The following is a 20381-nucleotide window of genomic DNA, read 5'->3' as shown; positions in this document are numbered from 1 at the left end:
CTCGTAGTGCTGGTCCAGTCCGACACGATTATATATTTTTTATTTTACAAAAAATGTATATACATATATATAATTTATATTCAATATTAAAAACATGTGAGCATGATGTTCTACTGGTTAGATAGCTTTACTTAATGTTTCCCGCCCTTCTTTCATCAGGGTATGAGTTTTAACCCCACCTTCTGCACTGTTTTTTAACATTTTACGGTGATTTAATCAATGGGCCGACCGGCTAACGGGTTGGCCTGACACAGTCAGCAGACCGACATGACGTGTCTAGGCTAGAGTTGTGGTCCGCGGGCGTCTGGCTCGTGCCGGACCGCCGTTTGACCATTTATAGGCGTGCAGCGGATTAATTTGAGATAACTGTGAGGGATTATTTGTAAAAAGATAACGCTACGCGGGACGACCGTTGAAACTGGTGCTTTAAGTATAAATAAATATAGAGTATAGATATATATATTTCTATTTTAATAAATATTTTATTCTAATCAATAAAATTGTTTTATTTAAATCAGTCATCTACCGTCATACTTCTATATACTTTATCATTCTTTCCCACTCCAAAAGGAGTAAAAGCGTGATGAGTTGTTGTCTAAACAGTACATAGCGTTGCAACCACCATTCTAAGGCTGGTACCAACGCAGGCTATAGTGAGAGCGATAGCGCCCAGCAGGAGGCGAGAGCGAGGCTGGAGGCGGGCGAGAGCGACCCGGCGGACGCTACTGCCATCGTCCGGCGATAGGCAGGCGAGAGCGGGGCGACGCATTGGCGATGCGTCTTCGCGGGCGAGAGCGAGGGGCGACAGTGAGGTGGCGGCTTCTGATTGGTCCACGTATGCTATAGCCTGAGGCTGTAGCCTGCTGCAGCCTGTGCACTGGAGCAGCAGGGGCAAGAGTGGAGGCGAGAGCTGACGTGGCAGGGGCGAGAGGGAGGCTGTGCATTGGACCGCATACGACATGCATTCTGGCTTCGGGTAGCGCTATGTCCGGCATACAGCATGCATATGTTGAGCACATTTTTGGGCGGCCAGACCAAACCATCCACGTGTGCGCAAAATCGGTAATAGATTTTTTGTGATATTTGTTAGCTAAATCTTTAGGATTAACTCAAAAACCAATTTATAACGAGTCTAGACCTCCCCTTTATATAGTTAAAGATCTACGACCGATTGAACTCCCACAATCAATCCAACAAAATCTACTTATCATTTTTACCTTATGCATTACGAGTAGCTCTAGTTTAGACCTAGTTGAGCCTCCTCCGTCTACCTCAAATCTTCACCTCTCTTCGGCTCTACGTCGACTAGAGATTTCTTGGGTGTCCTGCCAACACCAAGACACGCCCTATGATCTCTCTTTCCCGATGCCCGATGGGATCCCTCCCGGTAAGCGAGATCTAGATCTACTGCGTAGAAGACGACGCACTGCGCCATCGCGGACCGTTCGAGCTCCAGACGCGGACCGTCTCAACGTACGTAGAGGAGTAGCCGATCCTGCGTCCAGGTCGCGGACTGTCCGGCCCTGTGCCGCGGACCGTCCGCGCCTCCACAGAGAGCACCACTAAGTGGTTCGTTCTAGTTCTAGTATTTAGCGTCTAGATCGGCGCCAACATAACCTCTACTACGAGCTTTGATAATCAATTATACTGATAGCGCAAGCCACTAATGACTGGATATAGAAACGTTCTGACAGAACCAATATAAAACATGCGCCTACCGTGTACGCCTTTCTGGGCCCGAAACATGCACAATAAATTTACTTGTCATGACAAGTTTCGAAACACCGACACAAATGAAGTTGATGCAATATTGTCCGAAATGAAAACAACACAGAGATTCAGTAATTTAAAAAACGATAGTAGATGATGAGAAAACACAATAATAAGAGCAACTCCAAAAGATTCTCAATATTTTTCATAATAATATAAATATTTTTAAAAAAATCCGCCAACAACTTATCTAAATGTCTATCTAAATATAGTCACATTCTATTCTAGATTTCTCGCTACCTAAATATAGAAAATGTGAATAGCTCTATAGAGTATAAATAAAATATAGAAAGGCGGTTGGAGATTGAAAATATACTGAAAATAGTTCTTACCCAAATGACTCTCCAAATGATAATTTATAGAGCGCAAAATTTAGAAAGCCTCTTTTGTAGATGCTCATAATGGGTATGATGGGTATCCATAAGGACGATATCCTCAAAGGATAACCAAACCGTAGTCGATAATGGTCAGAATCCATGAGAACCATGTTCTCGAAATGATAAACACGCCAAACCGTAGAACATGAGAAGCACCATATAACTCGACATGTCTCACATGACAAAAAAAAAAGACCACAAGCTATAACCAGATCAGACACCGCACACTTCATAGCAGCTTTGGTCTCAAATAGTAGCAAACCGTGCAACATTACGATTGTTCTTCGTTAGGATACAAACAAACAATCAAGTTCTCCGTGTGATACTGATAGCATGATAGTTTGTATTCTTAAATTTAAGATTTAAAAGAATTAAAATCTTCATTGAGTCTAACACCATGTACTTTGTAATTTGAGTTCCATCAAAGTTATATAATATCCTCACTAAGTATATATCTGTTTGCCACCTTGATAAATCTCACTTGTCCTAACCATCGTTACCAAAACCCGTGTCAGGCTGATTGCACTTATAATATCCATTTGTAATACAGTTTGGACTAGTTTGAAAACTCCAATTTTTCAAAGACTAGTTTGGAAACTCAAACCCTTTTCGAGATTGAAGGAGATTGGACTATTGGAGATAAAATTAGTTTATTTCTATCTCAATCCCCTTGAGGTTCCCAAAGTAGACCCAAGGGATTTCTATTTCTCCAAAAACAAACAAACTAATTTTCTTTAGAAAAATAAAAATCACTTAGAAAAATGATGTTCTCAAACTAGTACTTAAGGATTATTATCCTTCAATTTCTATTACATTACAGTTCTTGCTGGAACACGGTTCAGACGAAGAGCAGACCGCTAGAGAGCCTGGAGCTTGGTACGCGACTGTAGCCTGTAGGGCAGGCAGTCCAGGAGTCTCAGGCATGAGATGTTCTTCGGAATTCAGAGTGGGACGAGGACGCGGACGCGGACGAGCTAGGCGGCGAGAGCACCTAGGTGTCGCGCCAGCAATGAGGTTGCTCAACACGTGGGAGGCTTGCCTTCTTGGATCGAATATCATGTGAGTGTGACACACCCTACGTTTTCAGGTTTTCTTTCCGTGCACAAGCACAGCTGGTGCCTGCAACGTCTCCTTTCGTTTCGTCGGTGGTCTGACACTTCGGTGTCTCGTAAAAAAGCAGGCGTGGAGTTCTCAAAATTTAATTGAACTAAGCCACAGCTCCCACTGTTTTCTGTGTGCTTCCAACTTCCAAGTGCTGTTTATGATATTTAGTGAGAATATATACATTCTCTATCTTTAATCTTTAGACTATAGAGTATCGTGGAAGAAAGGCCAGTGGTACAAAATGCAATATCTCAAAATTAAACACAACATTGTGAAACCCTTTGAACAGAGATTTAGGTGCACTAGCATCATGCCCTTTGGGGGACCAGGAAATTATTATTCTTTTAATAGATTGTTCCATGCTACTTCTCTATTTCAAGATTGTAAACCTTTCAAGCTTTTCTAAATATAAACACACACAAAAACGATCTATCACGAGTTTAGAACAGGAGTGGCAGTTTGCAACATCGTCCCTCGTTCTATTTTTTCAAGAATTATTTTAAAAAAATTCAACATTGGCTAAATATATAAAAATACTAATACTTATATCAATAGTTAATGTTATTAGATGAATCACTGAATGTATATTTATAGCATATTTATTTAAATATACAAATATTGCTAATATTTTGTAGAAATTTATTTTTTTGACCAACATAAATTTTATAGCGATGTTTTTAAAGGGGAGAGTACAATGCATTTAGGAAAAAATATTATTAACTTCATCGCTCGCTGTTCCATAGTTAGCTAATCATTTTTACCAATTTAGAAAACCAGATATCTGAATTTTTGGAAAACTAGATATCTGAGGACAAAAAGTGAAAAAAACAAATAACTAAAACCACGAGGTGGTAACTGAAAACACCGCCCGTCTTCTTCTCCCACCGGGCCACCGCCCCCGCCCCCCAGCAGGCCAGCACCCCTATTCTATTCCTCGAGACTGCCCCCTCCCCTCCACGAATTCTCCTTCCAAATGCATATACACCGCCACGATTTCGTACCACCACGACCACCCATCTCACCGATCTCCTGCTCATGGACGCCGACGATCCCTCCGCCGCCACCGCTTCCTCCTCCGACGAAACCTTCTTCGATGCCCTTGACTCGCTCCCCTCCCCGTCGCCTTCGCCTTCCCCTTCCCCTTCGCCTTCCCCTTCCCCTTCCCATATCTCCTCCTCTACGCTCCATCGCCGCCCGCGCCGCGCAAAAAGTGTAAAGCAGCCCGACTCTATTCTCTCATCACCCCCCTCGGCCTCCGCGGCCACCTCCACCGTCACCGCCGTCGAGGACGAGCATCTCAAGCCCGATTCCTCCGAGGCCACCAGCGCCACTTCCCGTACTGACCCCGCACCCAAGGAGGAGGAGGAGCAGGAGGAGGAGGAGGAGGAGGACATTAAGGCTACGGACGTGGATGCGGTTGTTGAGGTGGAGGCGCCTGCTCCTACGGCGACGCCGTCGCCGGCCCCGAGCATACTCGAGTACCTCGCCGTGCTCGTCGTTAAGGCAGTGGTCTTCCAGGTCAGCGCGCTCGTCAGCTGCCTCGCGTTCCCGGTTCGGCTGCTGCAATGGTGGTTCCTCTTCGTGACCGACCCGCTCGGTCTGGCCCGGCGCGCGAGGGCGTGGGTGCTCGGTATGGCTGGGGACGCCGCGGGCACTCTGATCGCACGTCTTGGAGGAGGGGATGGTATGGGGAAGGTGGCGCGGAGGATTGTGTGGGGGTCGCTCTGGGCTGCATATGTCTGCGCGGTTCTGTGTGCGCTGCTGATTATGGCATTCCTGGGAGGGGGGCTCTTGGTGGGAAGAATTGTTGAAGAACCTGTTCAAGTGACAGAGACCCTGAATTTTGATTACACCAAACCTAGCCCAATGGCGTTTGTGCCGGTGCCGAGGTTGGTGCCCCCCAATCAGCGGATGCAGCTTGAGGTTTTGCTGACACTACCGGAGTCTGATTACAACCGGAGGCTTGGTGTTTTCCAGGTATACACCATGCAGGTTCTTGTGAAAGCAACTTCGCATGATAGTAGTCTCTTTGGGAAAAACTATCCGTTGCTGAGAAAAGAATGAGTTCCAACCAAAGCTTTATATATGAATTCATGTTAATAGTGTTGGCAGAACCACATAAACATGTTTCCGCATTTTATTTGTAGTTGCATAATATGCTGGATCAATGAGAAGATAAAATTTGTCTACTCTCTCATTCATGATGGGTTCTACTTAAATGTTTGATACAAAGGTACTGATTTGGAAGGGTCCTGGTTCTGTTCTATACTTCAATGATATGCATTTTCAGTTGCAGACTGCGTTGGGGTTTGCATTGCACACACTCATTTATGAATTTTCCCCTGGTTCTACTATGTTTATTATCTCCAAGAACAAGAATATCATCTGGTTGGAGCTTTGTAAATAAAGTGATGCTAACAATGTAGGCAGAACCATGTTTCTGGTTTTCATCTCATAGCTGCATCCTAACTCATGAAAAGAGAACATTTTTTAATGAAGGATAAGATAACCATTGTTAAATACATTTTGCATTGAGGGGGTTCTTATTTTTTGATGGAAAGATACCTGGATTATACCCCCTCCACTCCAAATCATTAGACATTTTGGCTTTTCTAGACAATTTTTTTGGGCTATGCACTTAAATATACACAATGTTTAGGTATATAGTAAAATCAGTGTTTCTAAAGAAGCCAAAACGTCTTATAATTTGGAATGGAGCGAGTGAGTGTTAGTCTTCTGTTTTGTTCTGTGTTTCTGTGACCTGCATTTCCGATCCATTACACCGCATTTTCACTATTACATATTGAAGGATAATTAAATGGTATCCAATCAAAGTATTGTATATGTGTTGGTGTTAACAATGTTACTCTTCTGCATTTCATCTGATATTTGTATAGCGTCTTATGACAACGACCGCGACCTCTGTTCTGGATTGTGAGGTTCTATATATAAATGACTGATTAAACATAACAGGAGGGGAAGGATTTGTGCTTTCTTCTGCACTTGTTTGGACTGCACTCTGAACTGGACACGTTATGATGGGGGGTTTAAACTGGGCTTATGAATTTTACCCCTGGTTACATCGATGATTTGTTTCAATCTAATGTGCCTCCTTACATTTTTTTTTGCTTAGGTAAGGGCAGAGTTTCTCTCCGCCGATGGCAAAGTGATCTCAACTTCAAGTCAACCATGCATGCTCAAGTTCAAAAGCGTACACATGCACTTCATCGAGACTTTTCTCCAGAGCGTCTCTCTTCTGTCCGGCTACTCATCGGAATCTCAGGTTATTAGACTGAAGATGAGGGGTATCACCCAAGGTCTGGAACCAACAACTGCGGTGAGGATAATCCTGGAGCAAAGAGCAGAGTTTGGTCGCGGTGCAGGCATTCCAGAGATATATGTTGCATCACTAAAGCTCGAGGGCGAACTTCCTCTCGTCAGAAGATTGCTCTGGAACTGGAGGTGGACCTTTTTTGTCTGGAGCAGCACGGGGTTGTTTGCTATTGAATTGCTGTTTGGGCTTGTGTGCTGTAGATCCTGTATATTTCCCAGGAGTGGACACAATGTTGCTGCTCCTTAAGACCTTGGGCTAACCTCATGTAACGTATTGTACAATTTCCGAAATAAATGAAAAGGCGGCATTTGATGTGGTACAATACAATGGACACCTACAATTGATGGTTTTGCATTGCACCAGACGATTACTAGCACTGAAAGAGTTGGCATGGCATATAGGAGGATCATGAGATGGCACTGCTGAGAAAACCATAGTAGGAGAAAGAGCGGTGCGGCGCACGCCAGGTCGAGCAGGCCGGCGACGTTCTCGGAGAAGGCGAGGAAGCAGAAAGAGGAGTCGTCGGCGATGGCTATGACCGCGACGTGTAGTCTGCTTCCTTTCCACTGCTGCTGTTTGTGGCAACTTGCCAAGACGAGAGATCAGGTTTTGGCTGAGAGATTCCAATACTGTCGTTTATGCGGATCCGAAACCTCTTGGTATACTGCGCATATCAGCCAAGTGGCGACCACTGCTTTCTGGACGTCGATGTTCAGAGATTGGACCGTGGAGCTACGCGGACGAGCGTTACCGGCTTATCTCCATCCCTGTACTGACACGCCATGATCCACCTCACCTAGCAAAATCATGCCCGTAGATTACTGTTTGTGGTAGATGATGATCTGAGATCCCGGATCCCATTTCCAATGGTCTAGGCGCTGCCGACCGCTGCAACGCGAACTTCCTGGTGGCAACTGCTACTACGAGTATGCTCGAGGTAGCCAGCCAGTCACTCGCTGTTTGCTGCGCGTTCAAGGCTAATTGCAGTACAGGGCAGCGGGCAGCCAACTCCCACGGGCCGGCCCGCCGTGCAACCGTCACCTATCGGTGTACGCCGAAAGCACAGCGCGCGCGACCTCGCTTCCGGGTCACAGAGGATCCTTCCTTCCGATGGACCGACGCGGCCGTTCTCATTGTCCTGTCGGTGCTCGACGCCTCACCACTCGCCACGCTCACCCGCTCCCCTCACTGCCACTTGCGGCCCACCGCACCAATCATGCCCGCACGGGCCCGCAGACAGCGACTCAAAACTTCCTTCTCACTCCTCCGGTGACCGTGCACCCAACAATTCCTTATTACTACGGAGCTGTGCGCACCCACCCCGACTGCGCCACACCCACACCCACACCGCACCAACCAACCCCGGCCGGCCAGCCAGCCCACGAGCCCCATCCCGCCATCCGCCCGCGCGGCGAGCGCAGAGCCGAGCCGAGCTGCCGGAACGCAGGCAGCGGCCACCGGGAGGCCTCCGAAACGCAGCGGAACACCTGAGGAGGCGGCTTCCCGGCGAATGCTCTAGGAGGAGGCGCGGCGCCGGCGGAGATGGGGTCCAAGTACACGCGCGGGTGCTGCGGCTGGCTGATCGTGGCGCTGATTGCGGCGCTGGTGGCCACGGCCGCGATGTTCGCCATCATGAAGCGCAAGCCCGGGGGCCGCCACATCAAGCCGCTGCCGGTGCCGGGGCCGCCGGGGGCCATCGACTCCAAGTACGGCGACGCGCTCGGGGTCGCGCTCCAGTTCTTCCAGGTCCAGAAGGGTGAGTTAGTAGCTAGCCCGACTGCTTGCTTAACGAGACCAATGCAATGCCTTTTCTCTCTGTCGGCCTGACGCCGAGGCCTTGCCGTCGCTGAAGAAACCTTTTTCCTTTTTTTTTTTTTTTGCATGAGTAGATGTGGCTTCACCGTAGTTGGAGGTAGCAAGGCTTTGCCGTTGACTCATTTGTAGTGTACTCTCTGGTGGAGTCCATTCCTGGAATTTCACCAGTTCGATGCCTGGTAGATTTTCGCTGTTTTCCAAACTAGCCCTTCAAGTTACGTTTTCCCTGATGGCCTGATCTCTTTGGCTCATCGAATTCGGATTCCTTCTTACCAAATACTGATCTGCTGCTCTCCCACCGTGGACTTCGCCCCTTCGTTGGGCAGTCTTGGTATTGTTGGACTTGGGCAGTACGCGCTCCCAAATCTCACTTGAATTTTCCCCTTGGGCTGCCAAATTGGCCGCTTTGGCGCTCTCTCCTCTTATAACGAAGAACGTGCCAAAGGCACGGTCGTGAAAATAATGTACGGGCTGCTCATTTCACTGCGAAATTGTGCTTACACTTCGCTGCTGCTTTAACTGAAATCCTGGCCATTTACGTTCCTCGCTGCAGCGGGGAAGCTGGAGAACAACCAGATCCCGTGGCGTGGGGACTCGGCGTTGACCGACGGGAAGGAAGCGGGGCTGGATCTTTCCAAGGGAATGTATGATGCTGGGGATCACATGAAGTTCACCTTCCCGATGGCATTCACGGCGACGGTGCTCTCGTGGTCGGTGCTGGAGTACGGGGATCAGATGAGCGCGGCAAAGCAACTGGACCCTGCCCTCGATGCACTGAAGTGGATTACAGATTTCCTTATTGCTGCACATCCTTCTGACAATGTGCTGTATATCCAGGTAAGAGTTCCTTGATGCTTGTTTAGAGCACTAGATATTATCTAAGCATGTGCATTAGGAATTCTGAGTTATATTTGATTAAAAACGGATCCCACCCTTTCCGGCATCCTGATGGGTTATAGTTCTTGAATAGTATGGGTGTGCCATTTCCTTATGGGGGTATATGGGGGCCTGGTGGCATTCAATAGAGGCAAAAGTTTGGTTGGTTAGGAAGCAAGAACCCAGGTCAGATGTCATGTTCCAGACACCTAATAGTTGGTAGGTATTTCGTTGTCTGCTTGGTATGCTTAAACAACACATTTGTTCTGATCCTTGGCTATCCATTTGGACTGGGCCAAGTTCGTTGTCCCTTTTCCTTGTATTTTGTCTGATAGCCTAGATGGCATTTGTGTGCTGTTTTTTTAGGGTGGGTGGGGTTGAAAGTCATGTATTCCCTAGTCCCTATACAGGAAGCTGGGATGAAACTGGACAAGGTGCTATTAGCCTATTAGAAGATTGCACACTTTTAAGATTAAATTAATTCCTAAAGCAATCACTCCATGAATAATGGATAAACCACACATAGCAAATAAAAACATGTCCACGTAGCAGAAAGAAGAGCGATGAACCCATCATTACTCACAGCGAGTATTGTTTTAGCCTGGTCAAAGTTGAGTTTGCGGTGTTGTTGAAGTCCGTAGACATCGCAGTGCAAATCAATTCGGTGAGCAGTTGCGTGATCGTTGTTCAAAAACCTAATTTGGCCTAACCCGTGCAGGTTCTTTAGCAGAGTGAGGTTTCAAAGGCACTGTTCTTTCCATCGTCGGCGTCACGCCGACATCAAGGATGAAAGAGCCTAAGATCACGCAGCACCAAGGACTCCCTTGTCTAAAACCCTAACCCATAGTAGATTGATTGTTTCTCGTGGCTTTCGAGGAGAACACCTTTTCTATTATATAGGGGGATTAGGCTTAAGATAACAACACACAAAAAGGTAGGAAACTGACTCAGCTACAATCTCCATGATCTGATGGATTTAGTTTCTCGCATATGCCCATATGGCTTTAGCTTTTCCCCTCTCATGCTTTTTTCTAAGGAATGACAAGAGACAAGCTATTTAAGTTGGCTCTATCTCCCTTCCACCTTCCACTTTTCATGTGGGGCTAAAAATTTACCACCTTCACTCCCACCATTCATAAGTGGACCTTTGAGACTTATTTTGGATTTTATTGTTAATTAAATGGGCCAAGCACAATAAATTCCATTAGGAGCAATGGCTACTTGTGTGTTCAGGTGTTAAAACAAAACTCGGCCATGAGGTAGATCCCCCTGGCTTTGTTCAAGAAGTTGCAGCTCTTCATTCTTGAAACCGGGATCTGGGAATTTTCAAAGAGTCCCAGAGTTGAACCCCGATAATCTTGTCAGGTGTAAGACGTTAATGTGTGATTTATGAATCATAATATATAAGAGTCTATTGGGCTCCCCATATAAAATTTGCTGTATAGATTTGCATTTTTGTAAAATAGATCTGAGCATCATGGAGTTAGGCTGTTGAATTGCTCTGTTTTGAGTATTCAACAATATTTCAATGCATCGGAGATGCAATTTTTTGTTTTGTTTAACCATGATAACTTACTCTTTGAGAATTGTTACTAGGTCGGTGATCCTGATCTGGACCACAATTGTTGGGAAAGGCCAGAAACAATGACCGAGAAAAGACCTCTCACACAGATCAACAAGAAGACTCCCGGATCAGATGTTGCTGCTGAGGCAGCAGCAGCCATGGCAGCTGCTTCAATGGTCTTCAAATCCAGAGATACCACGTATTCTGATGTGCTTCTTCAGCATGCTCAGAAACTATTCACTTTTGCTGACACTTATAGAGGCCTCTCAAGCGAGAGCTATCCCAAGCTCCAGGATTTCTATAACTCCACCAGTTACGTTGATGAGCTTCTATGGGCAGCGAGTTGGCTCTACCACGCCACAGGCGACCAGACGTATCTCAGCTATGTAACTGTACAGAACGGGAAAAGTTATGCTGATTGGGGAAGGCCAACATGGTTCAGTTGGGATGACAAAAATCCAGGCACACAGGTTCGTGTCGAACTAAACTGAATCAGTTTGCATGGCAGATTGGAGTTAGTCCTCTGATGTTCATTTCATATCCTTGTAACTCTCTCTTCATTGATGCTCAAGAACTGAAAGCGCACTTTGTTTAATCTGTGCAGGTGCTTTTGTCCAGACTAAATTTCTTCGGGTCCAAACAGATATCTAATGCCGAAAATGAGGGGTTGAAAATGTATAGAGATACTGCAGAAGCTGTCATTTGTGGTCTGATTCCAGATTCGCCTCAAGCCACTGCCAGCAGAACTGGAGGTGGGGGCTCTCTGCTCTTTGTTACCTGGCAACACAAAGAGGACACTCACCTTGTTGTTTTATGGTTTTGTCAGAAATGGAATCTGTAGAGTATGCATTAGAATTTTTTATTTATTTTTTGCAGTTTGACATATCAGTGTAATCTTCCGCAGGAGGCTTGGTGTGGATAAGCGGGTGGAATTCTCTCCAGCATGCCACCAACGCTGCGTTCCTATCTGTTGTGTACAGCGACTACATGCTCTCGACGCGGACAGCGGCAGTGCAGTGCAGCGGGAAGTACTACAGCCCTACCGATATACGCAACTTTGCTGCATCACAGGTGCGCTATATCACATTGCCGGTTCCTCCTAAGACTTACCAAGTAGGCTGCACTGTGTAAACTGGAAGACATTGAGGAAGTTTGTAACTCATGTTGTATATATATTTTAGGCTAACTATATCCTGGGAGACAACCCGATGAAGCTTAGCTACCTTGTGGGATATGGGAGCAGCTACCCAAAGCAAGTACACCACAGAGGGGCGTCGATCCCCGCGGATGCGAAAACAGGCTGCAAAGGGTTCGAGTATCTCCACTCACCCAGCCCGAACCCAAACGTGGCTACGGGCGCCCTGGTGGGTGGGCCGTTCCAGAACGACACCTTCGTGGACTCCCGTGACAACGCCGTGCAGACGGAGTCCAGCACCTACAACAGTGGCACCCTGGTCGGTCTCCTCTCCGGCCTCGTCACCACTTCCTCCGTGGTACAGTCGTTCACCTAGAGGGCTCCTCCTATGTTCTGGCCTGGAGCGATGCGTGTACGAGTACGATTGCAGTTTTTTTGCTTGGCGTGGCTGATGGTGATGCGCGATCTGTGACTGTGAGAGAGAAAGCTTGGTTGCCAACCGTTCAGTTCAGACGGATGGCATATGCAGGATGCAGCAGTAGTTTAGTAGTGCCCACGCGTTTCTTCTGTTGTGTGTGTACAATGACGGTGCTGCTCCTGCAGTGCAGCTATAGTTTTTCACCGCGTGCTCCTATCTGGTTTGCTGGTGTGCCTGTAAGGCTGTAGCTACGAGTAATGTATTAGACTATTTGTAGGTCGTATTTCATTTGTTCATTCTGTGGTGAGGTAGTTCAGCAGAGCTTTGTACTGTACCGATGAATTGCACCGTCTCCCAACTGAAATGTGCCTTGTGGATTCACAGCTGGAGGTGAATGGCACGCATTCGTGCGGCTCTTCGCTCCATGTTTTTTTTTAAAAAAAACTGGGATAAAATAGGGAAGAGAAACATTTCTGGTAATACAATGGCTCCCAGGCCCAGCTCCTGGTGTATGATTCCTGGCACGTGTTTTTTGGTTGGTGGTGGAAAGTGGCATCGTCGACGCCTCTACGGTGAAGCGTAACGAGGGGAGTTCCTTCCCTTTGCGTCCGAGAGAGAGAGAGAGAAGAAAGGGATGTATCAGGAGGGTTCAGGGGGAGCCGGTGCAAATGGTGACCAAAGTTCATGGCCACCCACATGCTAGGTCCAGATGGCAGATGCTGTACCCAACTAAGATTTGAGGTCTCAAATTCTCGAAAAGATCCAATGAAATTCCTGGACTTGGAAAAAGCGTACTAGTGGCTAGTGCTGTGCATACATACTTGTACTGTGTGTATGCAACTCCGAAATTCCTTCCTGGGGCCAGCCAACCATCGATTGCCAAACAAGAACAGAACCCTGCACTGCACGCCTTCCGCTGTACTACTAACCGTTTTCCGGGTGCCCAATCCCTGCATAGGCTGCATGTTCAATGCGATCCCTCCTACCTCATCAGTTTATGTTTATCCCACCCAGCTCCATTAATAATCCAATTAAAAAAACTTGGAGCTATTGCCAGAATCCTTCTGCAGAATCAGGCATCGGTAACGTCTCCTGGTTGCCCTATCAAAGATGAGTGTGGTAGCGCCTTCTCAAGTGTTCTGCACCAATTAAAGACCGATCGTCTATGTTCTCCATCGTCAGTATTCTGGGCTCTGGTCTGTTTCTAAGCATCCGTAGTCGTCATTCCTGGCGACAGCGCACGAGGCCGGACATCTCTGAGGACGTGATCCTTTTCGGTGACCATCTGTGTTGACGTTTACTTCGACCGCGACAATGAAGGGACAGCTCTGAAATACAACCAGGCTGATCATTGATGTGTACTTACTGGGCACGTACAGTCGGTCGGCAACGACGCACCACGTCTGCCTGCCTCTGCCTGGCGGCTACTGTAGGAGTAGTGCCGTGCCTTCTGGTCTGGATGTCTCCAACCCCGCCGTCAACGACAGACAGTGCCATGAAACTGAATGGACACCACAGTGAACTGCCACATAATTTCACTAGTTTATAGATATTGCTACAGTCGTCGATTCCACCACGTATGTGTACACACATACGTAGCTAAACCACCATATATAGCACGCCCAGTCAGTGAAAACGATCGACATGTGTCGTCGATTCAATGGGTATATATACTGTAGAATGGACTCTCCGTTCTCAAGGAAGAAACAAAAAACATTATAATAAGTCCGGTCAAGTCTGTGTGCAGTGTGACGTGACTGACGTCTCTCAACTTTTATAATAAAGAGCGAGAAGAAAGTACACCAACCCCTCCGTTTTGACAGGGCCACGCGTACGAGCCCATTGATATGAATTCTACGTAGATCATCATATCTGCCCGCAACGAGTAGAGCAAGTCAACGCCCGGCCCTTCGCCGCCGCCGCAGCCACCTGTCTGTAGATCGTATATATATATACTAGCCGGTGCCTTCATCAGATCGTGTTCGTACTGGCCGAGACCTCGAAAATCCCACAGGATCCCGCACGTGCTGCACCGCGTCACGTACTGTACGTAGCAAGCAGAGTGGCATAGTATCTCCTCAAACGGCACGGCTGCAGCAGGAACCAGACCGGCGCGGCTCGAGAGGGAACCAAACCGAACCGAGGAAGGACGCGACGCGACGCGAGTCGCCAGCGTACGTGATCACCTCTAGTGTGAAATTCTGGAACGCGTGATCGTATTGTTGCGCGATAATGAGCTCACGGCGACGTCATGGCACATGCACAGCACGCTAACGACTTCTTCAACGGCGAGCGGCGTATAAAAAAAGTGTAGAGCGCTGGAGCCAGGTCACCGTGTCCGTGTGGCTGCAGCGCTGATCATTGAAACGGTTTTTTTTTTTGGGGGGGAGGGGGGGGGGGGGGGGGGCGGGGAGCAGAACAGGCACGCGTCCGCATAGCAACAAAGAAACTAAATGCCGAGTCCACAAAGCAAGTAGATGCCCCCACACCCGGTCGCGCCACAGCCTTGATCCGTCTCGTCCTGCACTCCTGTGCGCCACCATGTTTCCGATTCCAAACTTCATTCGCAACCAAGGGCATATTTGGTTCCTTTAATTCAAGGACTACATTTTAGTTAGTTTTATTTTTTAAAAAAAAACTATTCATTAAATCAATATTTAACATGTAATGGTTGTACGTATCTGATGCGAAAAGCCGGAACTCTTGTTTACATTATAAAAAAACTAAAGTTTAATCTATATCATAGTTGGTTGTAAAGACTAAAACTATTTAGAGCATATTAAATAAATTATAAGAAGACCAAAATACCTCTTATCATTCTGTCTCGATCAGTGTAACTGAAATAAACGAATAGCAAAAGCTGAAACTAATATGGTTTAGTTTTTTTAGTCATCGTTTGAGGGACTAGAGACTAAAGCAATTTAGTCATTGTTTTAGTCTTGTCTTTTGACAATTTAGATACTAATAATCTTTAATCCTCCAAACCAAACATATCTAAATCGTATTAAATACAAAAGAACCGAGAAAGTACTACACGTTCTTGAATATTTGTCATCCGACAATTTATTTTTAAATTAAAACGCGACTGAGCGAGTAATAAATACGTCGTGCTGCTGCTGTGCGTTGACCGGGGAAGGCGCGTCCAGAGTTTGAGAGGCGTCAGCATCGTCTTCGTCAGCAGAATAACAAACTGAGGGAGAGATCAAATCGATCGGGAGCCTGCAGCTGTGCCTGCTGCACCACCTTTTTCTCTGGTCTCCATTGTTTGTTTTAGTCCACTGGAAAAAGGCTGAGGAGAAAACGGTTTTATTTGCTGTTTCCTTCTGTCTGCTCACATTAGACTGTCTTCAGCGGTTCCCCCTAAATTTGTCTCCCTATATCCCACTCACGTGCCACGTCAGCAATCTCTCTCCCCCTATATCTCCACGCTCTACAGCGGTTCCCCCTATAACAATCCTCTATACCCCACCACACCAATATTATATATTTTCCTCATCAACTAACTCAACTACCATAAAATATTAAAATTATTTTTATTTATTATTTGCATAGTACACGGGCGAATTTTGGTCCACATGTAATTAGCAAACTTCATAATTACAATTAATACGTTAGTATAAATACGGTACAATTTGATGTATTTTTATAAATAAAAATTCTCATTCTTCTAGTACACGACACGAGTGGCTTGCACGACACGACTAGCTTCTACCGGAAGCCACGACCGCCTGGCTTCCTTCACACACCTAAGTCACATATAAATAAGGTACCCTGGGTACCTGCTCCACTCATCTACACACTCACCTCTTCTACATCATCCTCCATTTCATAAGAAGACCGTAGTACGTACTCGTAGTTTAGGTCGTCATGGACTCATTGAAAAGCCTTCTGTTGTCCTCGTCATCCGACGATTCCGACGATGAGATTGAGACCTTGTTGCTTGCCCAACATGTTGAGCACCTTGTACAAGGAGACACGAGCACGCGCCGTAGGCGCTCCTCATTGCCTCGCCGAGTCATCCATAGGGACCACGCTGCTGGAGAAAATCTCATCAAACATCACTACTTCGGACCTAATCCTGTGTATCCATCACATGTTTTTCGTCGAAGGTACATTTCCTAAGTTATGATTTTACTTTCATTTGTAGGTTTGTTTTGTTAATTTTTTGGTTTAATTTCGTTTATAGGTTTCGGATGCATCGTCCTTTGTTCCTACGTATCCTTCGTGCCGTTCAGCGAGAAGACGAATACTTCACTATTCGTTGTGATGCAACAGGTTTAGCAGGGCTTGGTCCATTGCAAAAAGTTTGTGCTGCATTGCGTATTCTTGCGTACGGGTTACCCACCGATGCGGTAGATGAGTACATACAGATTGGACAAACTACCGCTAGGGACTGCCTTATCCGTTTTTGTCGCGCAATCATATCTTCGTTTAGCGAACGATACCTTCGTATCCCTAACCACGACGACATTGCTCGCATACTACGTGTAAACGCTGACAGGGGGTTTCCTGGTATGCTAGGCTCTATCGATTGTATGCATTGGGAATGGCGCAACTGTCCTACTGCATGGCGCGGACATTTTTGTGGGCGCAATTCTAGGCCAACAATGATACTAGAGGCAGTCGCTGGGTACGATTTGTGGATTTGGCATGCCTTCTTTGGAATGCCTGGTACCAACAATGATCTCAACGTGCTTCATCGGTCACCTGTGTTTGATCCGTTACGTAATGGGACGATGCCACCAGTGCACTTCACTATTAATGGGACTACTTACAATTTCGGATACTACTTAGCAGATGGCATATATCCAAATTGGCCTACCTTTGTAAAAGCTATTCGCCACGCATTTGAGGAGAAAAAGGTTCACTTTACAACCAAGCAAGAGAGTTGTCGAAAAGACATTGAGCGAGCTTTTGGAGTTTTGCAGGCAAGGTGGGCTGTTCTACGTGGACCTGCTTATGGTTGGGATCGTAATCACCTCGCAGAGATGATGACTGCTTGCATTATTATGCACAACATGATTGTCGAGGACGAAGGAGATGGTGCAGCTAATGTCGACTTCATTGGCCCCTCAGGGCCGCCTGAACCGTGCAACAATACTGGTGAGGGCCGCAACGAGTGGCTGAACAATCATATCCGCTCCGAGTTACCCAACGATCCGGACCAGGACATCCCTTGTCAGGCAACATACTTGTCTTTACAGCACGACCTCATAGAACACCTCTGGGCTCGTCGAGGCGCCATGGGTTGATGCATTTTATCCGAATTATGTGCTACACCAATGTTGTTTACTTTTAATTATGAACTAAATGATGTGTACCAGGATTAGTAGTCGTATGTGCTTTGTATGTCCGTAGTTCAGAAGTCATGGTTCCTTGTAAGTGTAATGGCTCTGGTACAAATAAGTTTGAATATGTTTCCTAACCTCAAGTAATGTATCATAATCCTTATTATCAATATCAATAATGTCAAATTAAACAATGTTCAAAAACCAAGCTGGTTAACTCAAACAACTAACGAATTGTTCAACCACTCTAAAATAGACATGTCCAAACACAGAGGAGCACGGTTCGCCGATACAAAGGTGACAAACACCTTATCAAATACAGTATTACTCGTCACACAGGATTGTTGATGAAATATTCCATTAAACCTTGTTTCATCGCCGTGTATACAGCTCTCATCTCTTCTGGTAAAGCATCCATATCCATGGCAAAAAGTTTGTTGAGCTCTTCAACCTTTTGCTTCCTATCTTCCATCATCAATTTTTTTGCTGCACTTCTATTTCCTTGGACTGAACCTCCAACTTCTTCAGTTCAACTTCCTTCATGAACTCAATGTTCTGTTGTTTCAGCTCTGATTTTTCTTCACTTTGCTTCAATCTTGCTATCTGAATGTCATGGATTCTTGACAGGTAGTCCGTAGATTCGGATGCACTGGACATTGACTTCTTCCTTGATGCTTTCGTTGAGTCACGTCCTAATGGTCTCTTGCCTTTTGAACCACCTTCATCAGTGTGTACTTCATTAACAGAACCAGTAGGTGTAAGACTACGTACTGGCTCGGTCCCCGCATTGCCTCTCCAGGGGCTGCCATGAACCATGGCATCCCATTTGGGTTCGTTTTTCAGGCGAGTCCAGCAGTGCATGAAATGGAATGGCTTTTTCTGTGATGTTGCATACAAAGTTGCAGCTTTCGAAGTCTACACAAGATGTATTACCACTTGTCAGTGCACAAATAACATTACGTTCACATCTACCATGAACATACATTTACTTTTACAACTGAATATAACTGTACCTTGTCGTTATCTGTAAGTAGGGATGGATCCGGATATTTATTCGGATGTCATTTTTTTGGTCTTCTTTCTTCGATTGTGAATAACTAACATATAGAATTTGCTATGTAAATTTATATACTTGTTTTTAGCATTAAGACTATTAATCTTCACAAAAAATAAACATTAAATTCATTCTATATCTTTTTAAATAATTCATATAAAATTCGGATGTCTATTCGAATACGGATTCGGATGTTTTTTCACCTTTTTTGTTGTAGGGAGAAAATAATGTACATAAAAAATTATACAAAAATTTATTTAAATACTTCATAATATTCTTAATAACATTGCCGAAAATTAACTTTAAATTCTATGTATATCTATGCTAAAATATTAGATTTGTGATACAATTCGGATGTTTTAGGAACATCCCTATCTGTAAGGCCACTTTGGTTTTCCCTGAGGACTCTTGCGTAGAATCCGGCAAATTTCCCTGTTTCAGCTCTTATTTTGTCCCACCTGCTGCTGAGAGCCCTATTAAGTCTCAATGGAAACTCACCTCTAAGTTCATTGTACCTTTTCTCTATTCTAGCCCACAAACCCTCCTTCCTCTGCCCTGTGCTAATCACTGGGTCACTACTAATCTCTAACCATGTTTTGCAAAGCAACAGGTCTTCATCAGGTTTGAAGTTCTGTTCCTTCGTCCTCCTAAATGTCCCTGGTGTATCTGACGGCTTGCTAGGGCTGTTAACTTCCTGGACGCTGTGTTCTGCTTCGGATTCAAATGGTATAGGGTCAGTCTGGTTGGGAACATGGGTGGGCACCGGTGGACATGGAATGGGTGGTACCATTTGTGGTGGACCGAAACATGTTTGTGTAGGAGGACCCCCAGGAGTTGTCATACCAAAATATGGGTTCCATGGTGTACGAAATGTATATCCAGATGGGTCATTAGGTCCCTGGGACCAGGTAGGATTTGTCATATGGGAATTTGAAGGATTAGTAAATGTTGAAGCCTGTGTTGGGTCGAACCTTTGGGGCTGCCACATCTGAGGATCCCACAAGGGTGGGGGGGAAATTTGGTTACCTGTATTGGGGCTGGCAGCAGGTGGTCGATAAGGAGTGTTTGAGTTGTTGTCAGCCATTCTGGAATGAAATACATAAATACATTAAGTTGGACAACACATAACAAACTTGAACTGTAAACGTCAGACTTTAAAGCATTGCAAATCAGCTTCAGACATTACGAACAACAGGATGAAGCATTGGAAATAAGTTGACTACAAAAGGATAAAGCATCCCAGAACAGGTTCGTACAAAAGTAAGATAAGCTGGAACCGTTCTTACATCGGTTATTGCAAGCATCAAACACATACCACACAGGTTCCTACTTTATTTGGATGCATTAGTACTACTACGACCAGGTTCTACGTACCATTATTACAGGTTCCAAATGCTATACCTAGTGGACCTGTCGGAATCGTAGGAGTCATTGTCACTGGCTTCATACAATTCTGGTGAGGATGGGGGAGTGAAAGTTATTTGTCTAGGCACGGGCTTGGCATCCTGAGCAAGGTTAATTTGTTCCTCCATCCTATCCTTCTCTGGGTCAGACCTTGCTTTGCTCTCAATTGCATCTTGCTCCATCAGGTCTACCTCTTTTTGAATAGCAAGTAGAGCATTCAGAAGGTAATGCTCGTCACCCAA

General features: G+C 45.8%; 3 protein-coding genes across 4 annotated transcripts; all 3 read left to right on the top strand.

Annotated features, from left to right (window-relative positions):
- Window positions 1-4184: 4184 nt before the first annotated feature.
- LOC100277586 (uncharacterized) lies at window positions 4185-6907 on the top strand. Its single transcript, NM_001371597.1, has 2 exons — window positions 4185-5228; window positions 6385-6907. Exons 1-2 carry the CDS (start codon window positions 4287-4289, stop codon window positions 6829-6831), a joined length of 1389 nt encoding a protein of 462 aa, NP_001358526.1. The 5' UTR covers window positions 4185-4286; the 3' UTR covers window positions 6832-6907.
- Window positions 6908-7924: 1017 nt separating this feature from the next.
- Window positions 7925-12774, top strand: LOC100279256 (Endoglucanase 2). 2 transcript variants are annotated; one of them, NM_001152277.1, is given in 6 exon segments: window positions 7925-8341; window positions 8954-9237; window positions 10873-11310; window positions 11445-11592; window positions 11745-11911; window positions 12022-12773. In NM_001152277.1, coding segments are annotated over 6 exon segments (1581 nt in total). In that variant the 5' UTR covers window positions 7925-8127; the 3' UTR covers window positions 12352-12773.
- A 3409-nt stretch (window positions 12775-16183) lies between these two features.
- LOC103633093 (uncharacterized) lies at window positions 16184-17855 on the top strand. Its single transcript, XM_008654773.4, has 2 exons — window positions 16184-16502; window positions 16580-17855. Exons 1-2 carry the CDS (start codon window positions 16261-16263, stop codon window positions 17643-17645), a joined length of 1308 nt encoding a protein of 435 aa, XP_008652995.1. The 5' UTR covers window positions 16184-16260; the 3' UTR covers window positions 17646-17855.
- Window positions 17856-20381: the final 2526 nt, after the last annotated feature.

Source organism: Zea mays, chromosome 7 (genome assembly GCF_902167145.1).
Source record: "Zea mays cultivar B73 chromosome 7, Zm-B73-REFERENCE-NAM-5.0, whole genome shotgun sequence".
NCBI classification, from domain to species: Eukaryota; Viridiplantae; Streptophyta; class Magnoliopsida; order Poales; family Poaceae; genus Zea; species Zea mays.
Note: the sequence above shows the minus strand (reverse complement) of the source record. Positions and strands in the feature narration are given on the sequence as shown.